This window comes from Solanum dulcamara, chromosome 11 (genome assembly GCF_947179165.1).
Source record: "Solanum dulcamara chromosome 11, daSolDulc1.2, whole genome shotgun sequence".
NCBI classification, from domain to species: domain Eukaryota; kingdom Viridiplantae; phylum Streptophyta; class Magnoliopsida; order Solanales; family Solanaceae; genus Solanum; species Solanum dulcamara.
The window spans coordinates 46022756-46042343 of NC_077247.1; the positions used below are offsets into that span (position 1 = coordinate 46022756).

At 35.0% G+C, this 19588-nt stretch overlaps 3 protein-coding genes across 4 annotated transcripts; all 3 read left to right on the top strand.

The window, feature by feature from the left end:
• The first annotated feature begins 2731 nt into the window (after positions 1-2731).
• Positions 2732-3418, top strand: LOC129872628 (uncharacterized). Its single transcript, XM_055947564.1, has one exon. The coding sequence runs from the start codon at positions 2732-2734 to the stop codon at positions 3416-3418; it is 687 nt and encodes a 228-aa protein (XP_055803539.1).
• Positions 3419-4569: 1151 nt separating this feature from the next.
• LOC129871940 (uncharacterized) lies at positions 4570-12482 on the top strand. Of its 2 annotated transcripts, none has more exons than XM_055946764.1 (11): positions 4570-4815; positions 5173-5272; positions 7538-7599; positions 7862-7918; positions 9189-9248; positions 9396-9452; positions 9719-9761; positions 10565-10642; positions 11404-11716; positions 11791-11944; positions 12044-12482. In XM_055946764.1, the coding sequence occupies exons 1-11, from the start codon at positions 4720-4722 to the stop codon at positions 12131-12133; spliced, it is 1110 nt and encodes a 369-aa protein (XP_055802739.1). In that variant the 5' UTR covers positions 4570-4719; the 3' UTR covers positions 12134-12482. The 2 variants fall into 2 exon arrangements, with proteins under 2 accessions (XP_055802739.1, XP_055802738.1); XM_055946763.1 differs by having other exon boundaries at positions 4579-4815; positions 11389-11716.
• A 1090-nt stretch (positions 12483-13572) lies between these two features.
• On the top strand, positions 13573-18526 carry LOC129871939 (cellulose synthase A catalytic subunit 8 [UDP-forming]). Its single transcript, XM_055946762.1, has 13 exons — positions 13573-13871; positions 14004-14062; positions 14144-14195; positions 14298-14448; positions 14716-14982; positions 15135-15480; positions 15570-15707; positions 15855-15980; positions 16062-16274; positions 16470-16716; positions 16809-17008; positions 17102-17455; positions 17612-18526. Exons 1-13 carry the CDS (start codon positions 13691-13693, stop codon positions 18197-18199), a joined length of 2922 nt encoding a protein of 973 aa, XP_055802737.1. The 5' UTR covers positions 13573-13690; the 3' UTR covers positions 18200-18526.
• Positions 18527-19588: the final 1062 nt, after the last annotated feature.

The following is a 19588-nucleotide window of genomic DNA, read 5'->3' on the forward strand; positions in this document are numbered from 1 at the left end:
GGTGCTGCTGATGTGGCGACTGACTTAGACTGGGTCCACTTAGGCTTTATTGAGCTGCCTTTTTCTTGACATTTGATTTTGAATTATTCCTATTGTTATTATTGTTGTTTCTTTTGTTGCTAGCAGATAAGTCATTCAAAGAGAAAGAAGGTGCGGCAACCATGGCATCGCTATCGGCCCGATTTCCATACACACAATTTTTTCACGAGCTTGGTGAGCCTTTATGGTACGCTCAGCCATTTTCAACCTGGAACGACAACTTTCAAAGGGGGCAATGACTCTTGATTTTGTATAAAATCCACCGTACCATTATATGCCTCCGATAAGGATCCGATAAGACGTAAAACTAGGCGACTATTAGTCACCGGAGCATCAACATTAGCCAACCTGTCCGCCAAAAATTGTAAATAATTACAATAACTGTCAATTGAGGTGAAATCTTCAAAAACAACGTTCGTAAAGTCCTCTTAGAGATGGGTGGCTCGGGAGGCTTTGTTGTCTTGAAAAATAGATTCAAGATGATTTCACGCGCCCTCTGCCGTGTCACTGCATTTGAGGATAGCTAGAAGAAGATCAGGAGCAATGGTAGTGTAAATCCATTGCAATATAACAACGTCCAAATGCTTTTAAAGAGCCGGATCAGCAGACTTGGCCGTAGTGTAGGCAGCTAGAGCCGACGCTTCCGTCGGTGGAACCAAATAATCATAAAGATCATAAACCCTAGCAAGATTGATGAATAGAGTAGCCCAAGAATGATATAGGCCTTGCTCATTATCTAATATTACGGGTACGAGAGACTTAATATTAGTGACGGTGAGATCGGAATGAAATTTGGGCGAGTCTGCCATGAGAAGAGATGAAAGGGAATAGGAAGAAGAAGAGATGAGGCTAGGATTAGGAGATCGTACTAGTCTGATACCATTTAGGAAGTGAATTGCTTGCTTAATTTCATTGAACTTGGTCAATATATACAAATTACAAGATATGCTAAATACAAAAAATGATACTAATAGTTAAAACTAAGGAACCTAAATATATGCTTGCTATAAATACAAAAATACAATATTAATTAGAATATATTCAAAATATATTATTAAAGGCATAATATATTTTAACATATTCTAACAATTACTCATTTAGTGTCAAATTTATGTGATTTTTTAATCCATAAAACAGGAGATAGTTTTATATTTAATAATATTTTATTTTTAATTTTTAATTTTATTTTTAATAAAATAATTTTTAATCATTAACATCTTTAACTTATTTATGCCATAAATTTTAAAAGTTTTTCTTTTATTGTTATACTCCACTCCTCAATCAAACCACATGATGTAAATTGTGACGGGGGAAGTACCTTTCATAGCTTAGAAAAATGAAAAATATTTAATTGACATTTGATGGAAACTTACATAAATATACAATATTAAGAAAATATTTATTATTTATAGCAATAAAAAAATAATTTCACTGATCACGTATATTTATAATACAGTTTTAATACATATTGCAGAAAACTATTTATAAAACATATATAATACAAGTTTTATAGATGGATAATACATTTATCATATATTTTAATAGACTTATAATACATTATGTTAGTTTCTTACTACACAACATAATATATATTTTAAAACACTTATAATACATTTATATTGTATGCATAATTCACTTTTAATACAAGTGTAGATTTATCATAATATTACTATAAATAATAATAAATAAAAAAATCGCTAAACTCAGTAATTAATTTTTTAAAAACACTTAATCAAGTAGATTTTCCTTATTTCTTCTACTTTGTTGACAACTAAATTAGTCTTATTTTTCTCGGGCCGCTCATTTATATGCGCTCTTTCCCATTTAAACAATTGTCTTCGAGTGTCAAATAAAATATTGTAAAATTCTTTTCACTAGAGATAATGGCAAAAACTTATAAGTTCATCTTTTTTAATATTTGGTTAAAATCATTTTTCGCAAAAGACTGATATAACTTTAACAAAAAAAAAATTAGAAAGAAGTTTTCGAGAAGAGAAGAATTGCTTGGATAGTAAGTATTTCTATCATTTATTTTAAGATTACGAATTTAAGTCATAAAAAATATAAAAAAATAAAAATTCTTAGAAAGTTGTTGAAAAGAAAAATTCTCCTCCAATCTTTCGAACTAAATGCCATTAAACTTGTTAGTTAAAGTTTGGTAATGTGTGTAAACTGACTCATACATACAAAATAGTTCGTACACCATCATAAAAAAAATTAAATAAAAAATATATATATTTTTATATTAAACAAATTTAAAACCTCTTATTAAGATCATGTTTAAGGTATAAATCTTATTGAGCGGCGCTCTACACACTTAGCTAATCCCATTTAAAATCGAAGAGGTACACATAGTTTCCTAAGAATTTTCTCATGGCACCCTTACATTAGCATGAATGAAAGAAAATAAATGTGGAACTAAACCTACTTTTGTCAACTAAGACAATAATTTTGTAAAATTACACGTTTAAGTACAGTAACATTATTTATTCTAGTAAATAAAATAATACTACTACAAAACGTGTAAACAAACAAAGTTGAAGCATTTTTGTAATACAAGTGACAAACAAGGGTATTTTGGTCACTAGGATCAATATATATACCCACACAAACTTAGTTCTCCATGAGCATTTTCCAAAAAAAAAAAAAGGTTTGTGTTTAATAATTTCCAAGTTTCTTTCAGCCTCCATTAATGGACCTTGAGGCTGTTCTTACCCTCTTCGATTCGTGCTGGTTTAATCTCGAAATCCTTAATAAACATTCAAATCCAACCCCTTTATCAAATTATCAAAAAATCCCAGATGACAAAATTCAAGAAAATTTAGCAGAAACTGTATATGATTCACCAAAATTAGATATCAAAATAGAGTCACAGAGTGATGATTTGTGCTACAATTCAGATTCTTTTTCACCAGATTCAGTTCTTCCAGCAACCCATTTTACACCCTTTAGTAAAAAGGCAGAATCAAAGAAAGTAAAGGGTAGAAGAAGGGAATTAAGGAGAAGAAGAAGAACCAAAAAGGGTCTTAGCAAGAGCTTATCGGAGCTAGAATATGAAGAGCTAAAAGGGTTTATGGATCTTGGATTTGAATTCTCAGAAGATGATGCAAATTCTAGTTTGGTTGAAATTATTCCAGGTTTACAGAAATTGGGGAAAAACAGGGACAGTGATGATGGTCAACAAAAACTGGATTTTTTCGAGAAATCTGATAAGTTAAGAGCCAGGCCTTATCTTTCTGAAGCGTGGGAAGTTGTTGAAAAGGAAAAGAGAATGAATCCATTGATGAATTGGAAGGTACCAGTCATGAGCAATGAAATGGACGTAAAACACAATCTCAAATTGTGGGCTCATACTGTTGCTTCCACAGTAATAGCATAAAGTTCAAATCTTTGTGAATTTTTCTCCCCTTTTTCCCCCTCTACAAAATGTATAAGAAGAGTAAAGTTAGCCTTTTGATCCAATTTTTTGGCTGCTTCTTGATTCACATTGTTGAGTTTCGAGTTGCAGTCTTATGTATATTAAACTAGGAACAGGGCAAACTTCTTTTTTCTTCATAAAGTAAGGTAGTGGGTTTTGGAATCCCAAATGAGATATTCGATCCAAGTTCTAATTTGGGTTCAGTTGTAAATATTTGTCAAGAATGACATATAAATGATATCAAATAAACATAGTTGCTGCAGAATTGAACGGTTTGTTTGAAGCTCCAGTTTCTTCCTTTTGTTATGAATCAAGTCCATAGTACACTGTTGCTTTGGCCCTACAGATTTCACAAAGTTATCGCTATAGTGTTTATTTGTGTTATGTCTTAGAATAATTTTTTTACTTTTTGGCTCTTTTTCTGATATGCCGGTTCTTTAGAAATTTGGCAGCTCCATACATGAATACATAGGTTTGTCCAAGCTAAAAATATATGCATACATAGTGGTTTAATGACAAGATGGACTAGGGAAGCTCGGGATGGACCCAGATTCTGGAAGCCTGCCCGTTTTTCTATTTGACCTGCCGTCCATTCCCATGCTCGCATCTTTTTTGTTGTGCTTTCAGTAATTCAATGGCATTGGCTTTTAGGAGTTGGTATCCCTTTTGCTTTTAATCTACAGGCGTAACATTGTGATTTCCAAATAAAATTGAAAAGTCGGCCATGATTTATCATTGTTACTATTTAAAATATACATGGATTTCGTCTTTTCTATGTTGCGGTCGGTTCTGATTTATTGACTATTGTTTGAGGAAGACATGTCTAAGAAAATTGATGGATGGCCAAGATCATGGAGTACTTTTTACTTTGAAGGAGATACTCATTCTTATTTACATTTCTACTGCTTAACATAATTCGAAATTATTGCAGTGAATTTCATTTTATGGGATTGTTATTATTTCTTTCAGAATAGATTTCTTGTAGTGATTCCAACATCACAAAATCATTTTGGTTCCTACTATTAAGCCTTTTTTTTTTTTGCATGCATCAGACTAATAAGTGCATAGGATGTGTTTTTGTATAAGATTGTGGCTTAAAATATCATTTTCATTACTTAAATCGTGCTAATAAATTACTAACATATTTATCCTGATCAATACCACATCGTTTTGATGCCCCAAAAAGAAAACACACTACAAGAGGGTATAAAAAGGGGTTTTATTAGTAGAGACAAAGTTGCCAATTCAAAGGGCGCGCTACAATGGAGGAAGCAAGAAAGCTCAAGGGTCACAAAGCCAGCACCACTTGCTGTATCGCCTCCCAAAACCGCCCTGGTCTTATTGCCACCGCAGCTGAGGTCAACCCTTTTCCATATTCTATCTCACTTTTCGTCTTCAAGAACCCCCCTTTTTTTTGTTTAATTAGACACCCAGATGAAGCATAGGCCTTGAGGGGGTAGTTGTGACTGCGGAATTTCGAATTTTGTGATTAAAAAGATTGAAATTTTATTGAAAGGGCCTTACTTTCAAATGTTGTTTTTTTGTTAGAGTGCGCATTGGTTGGGGAATGAAAGAGTGGTTTGATTATATGGATTTGGATAATTTTCTCCTCGCGAGCTAGTTTTGGGGATTGAGTTAGGCCTATGTGTCGTATTGTTACAGTTTATTTGATTTTTTTGATCATTTTCTTGCTGATATTTCTTGGGAAATATTAGGATGGTTGTGTGTGCTGGTTCGACTTGAGGTGCAAAGATATAATCTTCACAATAGATGTTGGAAATGGTAACCCAGTTTCATCACTATGTTTCAAGCCAGGTTTGCGATTTCTTTTTTTTTTTCACTGGTTCCTCTTATTTAATTGGTGTTGTGTGATTAAACTAAATATGTAGGCTGTATTTTATAAGGTTTATTGCATCTATACATAATTTATTGCTCTATGTACTCCCAAATGAGAACCCTAAGATACTGGACAGGGAGATACAAGGGGGCTGGTTTTTCCGGAATTTTTTAAGAGCTAAAGCATCTTGGCCTATGAGGATTCCATTTCATTCTTGATAGACCACTGGTGTTTCTGTCCTTGTGTTAATTGCATTGCATCATATCCATCTTTGTTACATGGTCCCTTTGTTTTTTCTTCTGTAAGTTATGACTAAAGCTTGTCTCAGCTTTGCAATTAACAAATCAAGACCTAGATGGAGCCTAATGGATGTAGAGAATTCATATAAACCACCCCAACTAGAATTGAGGTATAATTGATTGATGTATAGTGGTGAGAGCAAAACACGTGATTGATTGATGTGTGGGTTAGATGGTCACCGGTCCAAATCCTGCTGCAGGAAAAATAATCTCGGTATTTTAGTGGAGAGGGGTGGATGCATTATTCACCAAGTTTCTAACTGTGCGCCACTTTGGTTATATAAAAGACTCTATCTTTTGTTTGGCACTGTGACAATGTTTATGATTACACATGTTAAGGAGCTGAAGAAGTCTGAATACTATAGATTTAAATGAAAATACTTCAAATCTTGTTGTAACAAATTATTTGGGGAGTGAGGAGAGGAGAGGAGATAATGCCTGGGAGACAAAATGTCTTGATTCTCCAGCTAAATAGTTTGTTGGATGCATACAAAAGTGGATAATAAAAATTTCCAGAAAAAATGGCATTGAGCACACAAATATTATCATATGGATAATATTTAGAGCGACAAGAGTGAAATAGTTTCGTATACACATGAAATATGGCTAGAGGTGGATCCAAGATTTAAATTGAGTGGGTTCAATTTTTAAGATTTTCAGTATTGAATTTATTTGTTGACTTTTATGTGTGCGTGTGTATATATATATATATCCATACTCCTGTCGAAAGTTGTGGGTTCAAATTATCAAATCATTACATTTTTCTTTTGCCATATTCAGGGGTGAATGTAGCCTTTCGTCTACGGGTTCATTTGAACCCACAACTTTCGACAGGAGTATGGATATATATATATATATATATATGAACCCGTAGACGAAAGGCTACATTCACCCCTGAATATGGCAAAAGAAAAATGTAATGATTTGATAATTTGATGAATACAATGGACACCTATTTAATAAATGTCAAAACACTAAATATGTCGTATTCTTCAATGAGACACAATACTCAAAACTTACAGTTTTAATGTTCTAAATCTGGTATTCCAAAGCTAGCATTTCACGTACTAACTTGCTCCCTCAAAGTATCCATATAAAGTAAGTAGTCTCCAGAGAATTTCTGAAGAAACATGCCATAAATTTGCCAGAAGATCACAAAGAAATTAATGGAATATAAGTGGTTGACAATGGTAGTGTCGCACTGCCGCCACTACAGTCGCCAAAAATGCCAATGGATAAGAGATGTGTTGTCACCGGAATACTAATGACTAATGAGAAATATGCACAGTGCCATCAGAATGATATGCGGGAAGAGGCATGATGTCGCCAAAACAGGTGCCTCGAATGAGCTGTAGTGTCTCTGAAATTGTCACCAAGAATAAATGTGGTATTGTTGAACGGTTATGGAAAGGAGATAAAGGATAGTAAAGCTATTAAAGCAAAGAAATAAAAGCTAGTTAGGTCTCTACTATCTACCATGGTGGTAGAGACTCTACTTAACTTTCAATTATGATCGTAAAAAATCTGATACCTGTGAGAAATGTGAACAAGAATGAACTGTATTGATGACTTGATAATTGATGAATGCAAGACACCTAATTATATGCGTCACTCATAATACATAAACCATATTCATTTAAAAAAAGAAGAGAAAAGATAATAAATGGCGTATACCACGCTAACTTAAGAACTAACAATCCAGCTCTATTACTCTTTAACTCTAACAAGGAACATTCCAGCTAAAAACATATGCTTCTACTCTTTGACAAAATAATATGATATTTTAGGACAATTACTAAGAATTATGTGAATACTGATTTTGAGTTCTCTGTTTCTGCAATGTAATAAGTTAGTTGGAGGGATGATAACCTTCCGCTGGCACTGATAGCATAATTTGAAATTTTTGTGAGTTGTCAATCTTAAACATTGTATCCCATGGTGCAGGAAATGAAGATGTTGTATATGTCTCATTGGGAAGTGAAATCAAATGCTTTGATGTGAATATGGTAATGTTATATTGTTCCAGCATTACTTTCCCGTGCCTTTTAACTTGTTTCTTTATGTGCTTTTATAATTTACCGCTTCTTTGTGTGAATCTTTTTACTCACAAATGGCTAATTTAGACCTTTACCAACATCTCTCTGAATGAAACGCTTTCCCTTAATGTTATGTTGTAATTTGGTTAGAGTTGGCTTCTCCCCACTTATTCTCTTTTATCACTTTGGGCACAGAATTTTTGTTATTAATCCAGTTTAACTGTATCTCAAGGTTACTGCATCGAAACTGTTGCACAGTTACAATTACAACAAGGATGAGATAAATCAGGTATCATTGTTGTTCGTTTTCTTTTTTTATCCTTATATTTCTCCTTTCTCTCACTGTCAATACCATTTGAGAAAGGATTTTTGCACTATAAATTTACATTATTCTCCTCTTTGCAAAAATCTTCCCTTGTGCTTTGTTATTTTCCACTAGTCATGTTATCAGGAGCATGCCGGATCATTTGTTCAGTTGACAATACAATATATTGCTATCTTCAGCATCTTCTTTATTATTATCTCCGTCCATATTTATGTGGCACCTTTCGCTTCCCTAGAGTTAATTTGACTAATCTTTGAAGCTAAATTGGATTAGATCAACTTAATGTTTTAAAATTAGAATTTGGATATTCAAAAACTATACAAAAAGTACTATGAATTTCAATTTTTGTCATGACAATTTGATGAAAAATACATTTCAAATGTCGGTCAAAGTTTACATAGTTTGATCTCGAAAAACAAAAAGTTCCACATAAATTGGGATAGAGGGAGAAATCTCTAGCCTCTCATTCAAGCACTCGTGAGTATTTTGGGACTTTGATTTCAAGCACTTCAGTTAAATGTATCAGTTATTTACTATTCTTATCTCTTAGCCTGATCAATTTTTATAGTTTTTGAGCATTAGCTAAAGGAGTTTAGATAGAATCAATTTAGGAGGTTTCCTGTATGGCTGCCTGTTCAACACGTAAACTTTATGGATCACGTTGCTTTTCAAACCCAAATAGTGGTACATGTCGATGTAATTTCAGGACTAGATGCAGAAACCAGGGAAAAGTCACACTACTTATCTGTCCATCTCATTCTGTAAAATGCCTTTGCTTTAACCACCACGCTAATAGGTGGATTGCTCTGCAATAAACTGTACCACATCTCCACGTTGACGAATCTGAAGAGTTCTGATTAAATTTAGGGCTTTTTCGCGAAACGTCCCTTGTTTCTTTTAGGCAATTGTGCACTCAATTCTCTGTTTTTAGGCTCTAGAAATGTCGTCTCCAACAGATCCACCTTGCCACCTTGTATAGGCTTAAAAACAGAAATTTAGGATTTACTCTTATTTGTTCATTCGGATAAGTATTAGGCTTTGTCCATTCAATTATTTTATCTTTACATATCTTCTCTTCAACCTTTTAATCTCTTCCCAGACCCCATGGTGTGGGATTTCACTGGGTTGTTGTTGTTGTAACCTTTTAATCTCTTATGATTTCTCCTATCTAACAAGGTCATATATAGGTACATGCCTATTCTGTTTCTGCGTGCTTAACCTTTCTGTTTTGTAGATTGCTTGCAGCTCGAAGTCATCATTCCTCGCTGCAGCAGATGATAGTGGTGATGTCAAGGTAGGACAGTTCCTCTATTTCTATAAGTATGTTGTACATCTGTTCGCTGTTCCCATAAGAGATAAAACTGATGAGTTGTGAAACTTTTAAAAGATAAAAACTGTTTTGATGTTTATGTTGGACATCTAAGTGCTACTTGTGTTGCAGATCATTGACATCCGCCAAAATCGCATTTACAAAACATTGAGAGATGGCCACACAAGTGTATCCCTTTTTATATAATTACTATAACAAGTTTTATATATTTCCTGCACCATGGTGGTTTTTTTATGTCATTCATTTTGATTAAAATTTTACTGTTCTACATTCTATATTTGTTGTTGCTCTTCTTGTATTATCTTTTTGGCATGTGAAGTCCTACTTGTATTTGGCTGTGAAGGTTATCCAATTTTTCTTCCCCCAACTTCACATAGGGAACTATTTTTTTATTCCGAACCAATCATCATTTGTGACCTTCACTATCTTATCAGATATGTAGCAGTGTTCAATTCATCCCTTGGAGACCTTGGGAAGGTACTTTTTGAACTAAAATTTTTGAAATTCCTAAGCCCCCCCCCCCCCCCCCCCCCCCATGAAGTGAATCGCCTACATAAATGCATGAACAAACTCAGAAATTTTGGCACCATAAGAAGTATGATAATGTTTTTATCCAAAGTTATTTTAGAGGGTATATGATGCCCACTAATACATAGACTGCAGATTTCTTGGAGAAACTAATTCTTCCTATAAGTTGTACTTTTTAGTACTCTTCGTGAGTTTTAAGCTGGTAGGTTTCAGAAGGTTTGCATTGGCTAGCATTTGACAAATTAGTCACAATATTGTAAAAAATGATGTGTTTTGATAATTGAAGTCAATTTAAGGCTGTTTTTACAGTTGCTGTCTCTCTGTTTCTCTCTCTCTCTCTCCATCTTGCTGTATGCGTGTGAGAGAGACAGAGAGAGCGAGACTTCAAAGAGAGATGCAGACACAAAGTATATGACATCCGTTGGCCCTTTAATTATTTCGAGAGAATCTTGATGTTAGGTTCCTCATGAATTACCAGTTTAATCTATATGGGATGGCCACATAAGGTTTCATAAAACATGCAAGTTGTGGTGCATAAGGTTTTTGTAAAATGTGCAAGTTGTGACAGCCTGCTACATATTATTCAATTTCTGATGATGTTTTGAGAACTATGTTTACTGTCAATTGCTATGCCAAACTATATATTGTCAGTTTGCTAAAGCTCTTGCTAAGTTAGCCTCCTAGCTAAATTTTCCAGTAATGTTTCTTATAAGCTGATGACAGTATCTTGTGTTTCTTCCATCATTTTTTAGTCATTACTGGGGGTCTTGATTCAAAATTTGTGCTATGGGACTTTTCCAAGGGACGGCCACAGAAGATTTGGGACTTTGGTATGTTAAGCCCTTAACCTATGCACTCTTTTCTAGATATGCTATTTCGAGTATTAATTGCTTTGGTAATATGTACCTTTAAGTTGAAGGCATGCCTCATTACACCAGAACTGCATATCTGAATTTTAGGTCTGCCTTACTACAGTAGCTACATACCATCTGAGTTTTAGGCATGCCTTACCACACTAGCTGAAAAACGAGCGAAATTACTAAGTTTTAGGATATCTGGTAGTTTTCTCCCTATATTTTGATCACAGGGGATCAACTAGAAACATAGAGAGTTAATTTTTGTAAGAGTGATTTTCTACATTTCAAGTTGTCTGCCTAAGCAAGATTGGCCAGAAGCAATTCATGACTACTCTAGTGGGATCTGACTACTTTAATTCTCAAAACACGTACTGTTTAGTCAAGTTCACGTGAGACCTAAAAAAATGTTTACTGCTTCCTGCCAGTGTGACATGTAATTTTGGTTCTCTCCTCGCCATTTTCCAAAAGAATCAAACTCGCCTTTCTGCGACATCTATGGTACCTCCTCTCATCATTTTACCTAAGTTCACCCATCTTGAACAGACATGGGCATTTCCAGTGGATCCTTCATAATACATACAAAACCTAGAATGGCTGAGTGTAGTGTCAGACACATACCTACATCCAATATTCATACCCCAACTAATTTGTTAGAATATTCTGTCTTGATATATTTAGCTTATTAGATTGGCTGTCGAAGTTCTCTTTGTTTGCTGTAGGCACACTTGACGCAGGAAGTAAAGGTGATATGGGACAATGTTTGAACCCTGCCTTTATTCATGCTCTGGCTCTTCCTGAAGTTGATGTGGTGGATAAATTTGTGAAGATTTGTGCTGTGGCAAGGGGTGATGGAGTTGTTTCTGTAATAAACGTTGAGTCAGAGCTCAATACTGTCAAGCCTAAGAGTTCAGCTAAATCCAAGAAAGGTTCTAAGCCAGCCCCTAAAGTTGGCGGTTCTTCTGCTGATCCTGAAATTGGAAATCAAAATGGAGGAGATTTGCACCTTGATCACTCTTTGGGAGGACACACTGCTGCTGTATCCTGTGTGTAAGTTTTCTTTATAGCATAGCATGCTCAAATCAACCGTGCCAGCCAGCACTAATCTACTGAAATTCTATTAGGACTTTTTCCACATTTGGAGACAAAGGGAAGTTCATAATTTCAGGTGGAAATGACAAACAAGTAAAAGTGTGGGATTGGTCTAAGTTTTTCATAGCTAGTGAGACGAGCAATGGCAAGGATTTCCTTCATTCTAGCTTAAGTTTGAGCAGAAAAGTGAGTTACACTTCATTGCTTTTTATGCTCTCTGTCACCCACTTTATGCCTCAGTTGTTTCGAATATTTTGTCTCACAATTTGCTCTTTAATTAATTAGGTGAATTGGCTTTGCACAACTCCTACTGATTCAGAAAACCTAATTGTCTGTGATACATCCAAGGTAGTGAAAGTTTACAACATCAGGTGAAGCAGTACAGATTGAGCTGAGATATTTCTACTTGTACATGATGTGACTCTTGCAGAAAGTTATGCTCCCGATATGCCAGTTTAGGCTCTTTTCTCTTGTATGCTAAACTGGACGTGCATGGCTTTGCCAAACAAAGGTTCTATCCTGCTAGGTTCTGACCAAAATAGGTAGCTGCTACAGCAATGGTATTGGCATATGCTTGTGCCTCTGAAGGATTAAATGTTTTATTTCCAATGTAATTGCAAAAAGATGTCTAGGATATCAAGAATCTGAGCGACATTGTTTGTATATTATTCTCTCAATTTGTAAGCAGCAATACAATAATAATAAAAAAAACTCCCTGAATGAAGATGTCTATTGCATGTTTGCTTGAGTGTGCGTGCAACTGTGAGGTCTACCTATTTGTTGCAGACTTGCATACCTAATTGTGGGCCTCTTTCAAGTTTCAAACACTTTCTTGGTACATTAGGTCATTGATGTGTCCAATACATTAATATTGAACTTTATGATATGTATAACATCCATTTTACATCATCATATGTAAAGGTAACATGAATTTCACGTCTGATTACCGCGAGTTTCCATATTTTGATGTTAAAATTTTTAATCTTGTTTATTTGAACAGGATGATTTAGGACAGTCGAACTAGTGATTATGTTTTTATTGTGATTGTATTCACATGTATTTGGTGAAGAGAATAATCTTATCTGTTGAGATATAAAAATAGGCAAATCTTTAATTAGAGCATAAAAACATGAATAAATTGAGCTTAGTTTCTCTAGAATGGATTGATAAATGTGATTTTACAAAAAAAATATTTTACTTAGAGAGAGAAGAAAACAGAGTGGAGGGAGAAAAGATATTAGGTCTGAATCACATCATTTCATGTTATTAGAAGTTTTTATTCTTTCCTTGATTTTGACAGTAAATCTATAGATCTTAAGATCAGAAAAAAAGAAAGAAAAGGAGAGCTTAAGTTGTATGCATTGGTGTTATAATTTTTTTACGCACTTAATTACAGATAAATTTGTGTAAAGTATTATTTGGTAATCCAATAAAAATGATAACATGTTATTACAAGTTAATTGTATAAAAGATTATACACTATCAATGTATATAACTTGCATCCAAAGAAAAAAGAAAAGAAAAGAAGGCATGTGGCTTGACTACATCTGTCAAATGAGGTGTGGAAGGTGGCTCAACCTTGAAGCTGCAGCCTGACTGAAAGTTTGGTACAATAAGTTGGTTAAGATGTATAAACTCCAACCATACTCATTCCTTCAAACTCCAGCAAATTTTTTTTAAAAAAATATGCCAACACATTGCTTTCTTCTCTGAAAAATATACCTTTGATACCAACTTCTCAACCTACAAGGCCTTGTACCCACTCTCCAAACTTTCCTTCTCCATTAAAATAATGTTTCTCATTCCTTTGCTCTTTTCAAGTCAGTGAAAACATTCCTTCTTTATATTCATGCAACTGACACAGGAGAAAGCATCATTTGTTTGCTAGATTGTGGCCAGGACTAGTGACTAGTGTTTTTGTGAGTGGAAAAAATGATGGAGTCAGGGGTTCCAATATGCAACATTTGCGGCGAACAAGTGGGATTAGCTAATACTAACGGTGAAGTCTTTGTGGCTTGTCATGAGTGTAACTATCCTGTTTGTAAGACTTGCTTGGATTATGAGATCAAAGAAGGGCGCAATGCATGTTTACGCTGTGCAACTCCATATGATGGTAAGTAAATTTTGTTTTTTTTATGACAATCTTGATATTTGAAAATTTGGGTTTATTTCTGATCCCATATGACTATTTGCAAAAGAATTACCTAAGGAAGTCTAACATAGAACTTTGCTTGTTATTATGCAGAAAATGAGCAAGAATCTACTAACCATGCTAAAGTGGCTTCTCATCCTGATACTGCTCAGGTACTAAGTAATGTTTGGTGGAACTTCTCATCGTCTACAAATTGAATTTTAGTTGGTGACAAATTATTGTTTCCAATGTAGGATGTTGGAGTTCATGCTAGAACTGTCAGTACTGTTTCAACTGTGGACAGTGGTAAGTAGATGGAAGCTTTGCTGCACAACATTCATAAGAGCTCTTTCTAGTCTAGTTCAATAAAGAACGTTGTATTAACTTATTTATTCTTTCCTCATGAAGAATATCATGATGATTCTGGGAATCCAATATGGAAGAATAGAGTGGAAAGTTGGAAGGAAAAGAAAAACAAGAAAAAGAAGAACCAAAGTAAGACTGTTGGGCAAGAAGCTGCTGAAGTTCCACCTGAGCAGCAGATGGAGGAAAAGCCACAGTAAGTAGACCTTCGCAAAAGCAACTTAACAAGATACGATAAATTTCTTGAAATTAGGAAGTAACCACGTTTTAGATGGTATTGCAGTTTTTGTGTGATTTCATAGTTTTCTTTCTTTTGTCTAGATGTCTAAATAACTACCAAGAGAACAAGGAATTTTCTAGTTATAAAAGATTGATGTTTGATCCACCTTCAGCGATTTTGAACCTTGAACTTGCTCTATCTTCATCATGCATGTATTAATTGCTTGTAATATAACTTGTGCAGGTTAGCAGATGCTGCAGAACCACTTTCAAGAATCATTCCAGTGCCCAAGTCTCAAATTACTCCATACAGGATCGTAATTATAGTTCGATTGGTAGTCCTCTGCCTCTTTTTCCACTATAGAGTAACACATCCAGTTGAAAGTGCCTATCCCCTTTGGCTTATTTCTGTTATCTGTGAGATCTGGTTCGCTTTCTCATGGGTGTTGGATCAGTTCCCTAAATGGTCCCCTATCAACCGAGAGACATATCTTGACAGGCTATCTGCAAGGTTAGAAATCTTCTGCACAAATATTCATACTTCTTACAACTTGATGAAAATTGTAGTCCTAGCTCTTTCAGTTCCATAGCACTGCTAATAGAACATATCCAAACTTCTTTGCATTTCTTCACTTGAAGTTAACTTTGTTTGAATATTTCTAGGTATGAAAGGGAGGGAGAGCCTTGTCAGCTTGCACCTGTCGATTTCTTTGTCAGTACGGTGGATCCCATGAAAGAACCTCCTTTGATTACTGCAAACACTGTTCTCTCGATCCTTGCAGTTGACTATCCTGTCGAGAAAGTATCCTGCTATGTATCTGATGATGGTGGCTCAATGCTTACATTTGAGTCACTAGCTGAGACTTCTGAGTTTGCAAGGAAATGGGTTCCATTCTGCAAGAAATTTTCAATTGAACCGCGCGCACCTGAGTTCTACTTTACGCAAAAGTTTGATTACTTGAAAGACAAGGTGCAGCCTTCTTTCGTCAAGGAGCGCAGAGCAATGAAGGTAAGAGTGGGATTTTGTATAAAATAAACATCTGCTTCAAGAATTGGGCTGCATTGTTTAGATGATTAATCTTTTATTTGGTATTGCAGAGAGAATATGAAGAGTATAAAGTAAGGGTAAATGCTTTAGTTGCCAAGGCTCAGAAAACACCGGAGGATGGCTGGACCATGGCAGATGGAACATCTTGGCCAGGAAACAATCCGCGTGATCATCCTGGAATGATTCAGGTTAGTGGTCATTGATTTTGCAACAATCTTTGTACTCACTGCTTTCAGATCATTTTGATTCTTGAAGTTCTAGTATTTGTGAAACTTGACTATTCAACAAAAGCATTTTGGAGTTCAGATAAGTATCATAATATTTCTTATTCACAGGTTTTCTTGGGACATAGTGGTGTCCATGACATTGAAGGAAATGAACTCCCACGACTCGTTTATGTTTCAAGAGAGAAAAGACCTGGTTATCAACACCACAAAAAAGCTGGTGCTGAAAATGCTCTGGTGTGTTCAGATGAAATTTATTAGCATTGATCTCAGACTATTTTATTTAATTCCTTTTACAAATGTACTGTTTTATTTCAGATACGGGTGTCTGCAGTTCTCACAAATGCACCCTATATTCTCAATCTTGACTGTGATCACTACGTCAATAACAGCAAAGCCATCCGTGAGGCTATGTGTTTCCTAATGGATCCACAAGTCGGCAGAGATGTCTGTTATGTGCAGTTCCCTCAGAGATTTGATGGGATTGATAAAAGTGATAGATATGCCAACAGAAACATAGTCTTCTTTGATGTAAGTATCGTGAGCAACTAAAATTAACACCATAATATTATATCACTTTAAGCCTCTCATGTGATTTTCTTAATCTATTTGAAAATTGAAGAATAATCTTGCTTCATTCAAAATCATACACTTAATATCACTTGTATAGCATTGAATCTCTTGATGCTGGCAAATGGATTGAGATGGATCTTATCATGATTTCAGGTTAACATGAAAGGTTTGGATGGCATCCAAGGACCAGTATATGTCGGTACAGGAACTGTTTTCAATAGGCAAGCACTTTATGGTTATAGCCCTTCTAACCTGCCTACAATACACAAATCTTCTTCATCTTGCTCTTGCTGCTGTCGCCGCAAGAAACCAGCCAAAGAGAAGGATCTGACTGAGGTTTATCGTGAGGCAAAAAGAGAAGATCTAAATTCCGCAATCTTCAACCTAAGAGAAATTGAAAGTGAGTTTTCTAGTAACTTTGGAACTAGTGAGAAATTGGCCTCCATTATCTTTGGAACTTTAACCTTAAATCTATCATTTTGATGTCTTCAGATTATGATGATCACGAGAGGTCCTTGCTTATCTCTCAGATGAGTTTTGAGAAAACTTTTGGCATGTCCACCGTGTTTATCGAGTCTACATTGATGGAAAATGGAGGAGTACCTGATTCTGCCAATCCATCGACACTGATCAGGGAAGCAATTCATGTTATCGGCTGTGGTTATGAAGAGAAGACAGCATGGGGAAAAGAAGTAAAAATTGAATCTTTCTCTTTTCAAGACTTCTTTTGGTTTCACTTATGGATAGAGGGGGCTAACTCTCTTCTTTTTGTATGTCCTTTCCAGATTGGTTGGATTTATGGCTCAGTGACAGAGGATATCTTGACTGGCTTCAAGATGCAGTGCAGGGGATGGAGATCAATATACTGCATGCCATTGAGGCCCGCTTTCAAGGGGTCAGCTCCTATCAACTTGTCAGACAGGTTGCACCAAGTTCTTCGATGGGCTCTTGGATCGGTTGAGATTTTCTTGAGTAGGCATTGCCCTTTGTGGTATGGATTTGGAGGCGGCCGCCTCAAATGGCTCCAAAGACTTGCCTACACCAACACCATTGTTTATCCTTTCACTTCTCTTCCCCTCATTGCATACTGTATTCTTCCTGCTGTTTGTCTTCTTACAGGAAAATTCATTATCCCTACGGTAAATGCTTCCACTTGTCTGACTTGTTTGCAACTTTCTAAATTGTTTAAAGATTTGAGATTTTGGCAAATGAGTTCATATTAGGAGCTGGTATTAAGGCTGCTCATTCTTTAGTTTTTATAATTACTGAGTCAAATTCTTGTGCCTTCTATGCAGCTATCAAACATTGCAAGTATACTCTTCCTTGGTCTTTTCCTTTCCATCATTGTAACAAGTGTGCTCGAGCTACGATGGAGTGGTATAGGCATAGAGGACTGGTGGCGTAACGAGCAGTTCTGGGTGATTGGTGGTGTCTCTGCACATCTCTTTGCAGTTTTCCAAGGATTCCTCAAAATGCTTGCTGGTATAGACACAAACTTCACAGTGACAGCCAAAGCAGCAGACGATGGAGAGTTTGGCGATCTCTACCTATTCAAATGGACAACAGTCTTGATCCCTCCAACAACAATTCTCATTGTCAACTTAGTTGGTGTTGTTGCTGGTTTTTCTGATGCACTCAACAAAGGATATGAAGCATGGGGGCCTTTATTTGGCAAAGTGTTCTTCTCATTTTGGGTGATCCTTCATCTTTATCCATTCCTCAAAGGTCTCATGGGACGCCAAAATCGAACTCCAACCATTGTTGTGCTATGGTCTGTGCTGTTGGCCTCTGTTTTCTCACTAGTTTGGGTCAAGATTAATCCTTTTGTCAGCAAAGACGACCCTTCAGCCATGGTTCAAAACTGCATCGACATGGATTGTTGAGCTTGGAACAAGCTTTCTTGAACCATACCACATGTTTGATAATGTAGGCTTCTTTTTCATGTAATGTGGAACTGAAAACTCTTCAATTCTTGCACAGTTTGAGCAGCTTGTATCAGTTTTTCCAGTAGAGGTTGTAAAGAAGATTTGTTTGGAAACAGGATGTTGGAACTTTGAATTCAAACTTTTGAAATTACAAAGGTAAAGGAAGTTGAACTGATAATGAAAAGTTTTATGGCACTTTAGATTAATGGAATTCTTTTCTAGTCTTTTGAGTTTCTCATAGTTCTAAGTTCTAACAGAACTGGATAACACATTTTAGACTCAAAATGTGCTATTATTTTTTAATCAAGCAGTTTGATTAAACTTTTTTAATAAACGGTGTCAAAATCAAGTTTAAGAGCAAAATTCTTGAAATGAAAGTAACGTATAATGTATGTCCTTTAAAAGGAAAACCTTAATTATTCAGCACTTTATTATTAAGCCACCTTTAATTTGTAAGAGGTCTAGTTAGAGGAAGTCTTTCAAGCAAACTAAAATTTTGGGAAAACCCCAATATTCTCAATTTCTGTCATAGTTAACCATATAATACTAGTAAAATAATTTTAAGGTCCGACTACTCCGAATTTATAATTAGAAAATTCCATCTAAGAAGTGACTACCAACAATGACTTCATTTCGAAACTTGAATTCAAAACTGATATGTAAGAGTCGATACTATATATCTTCAATTTAACCTTGAAAAGAAGTTGAATTAATTTATTGATCCATGTTAATCAAAAGGTAAAATGTCTTTTATCACAAAACTAGGAATTTCCAAGTTGTGTAGACCACAATACTTTAATTCAAAGGATAGAATCACATAATAATGAAAAAAACTAGTATTCCAAGCAAAGAATAATCATGAAAAATGTTTATGAAAAGGGCCAAGAATGGTAGGAGGAGAAAAGCATATAAAACCTCGATAAAGTAATATTCGATAAAGTAATAATCTCGCTAAATGAATATTTTTCTCCGATTCCGACTTGGGCCAGTTATATTAAAGTAATATTCTCGCTAAATGCATTAGATAATAATTAAAAATAAAGTATTAAAGACCCACAAAAAATATAAAGTAATACTTACTAGAATATATCAAGAATTTATATATATATTTAATCCGTCAATAATACTAGACCAATAACTATTTTTTTTTAAAATATGATTTTATAGTTGGATTCTCTTTCTTATGCTCACATATTGCGTTTCTTATTTTATTGGTTAAAGATGATTTTGTACGCCTTTCAAATGATGAGAAGACATTATACTTGGATTATTATTTTTAAATGTCTAGCTTTTTCTTTTTATAGTTAACATAAAATTTCTTCATATTCTATATACATGAATAGTAAA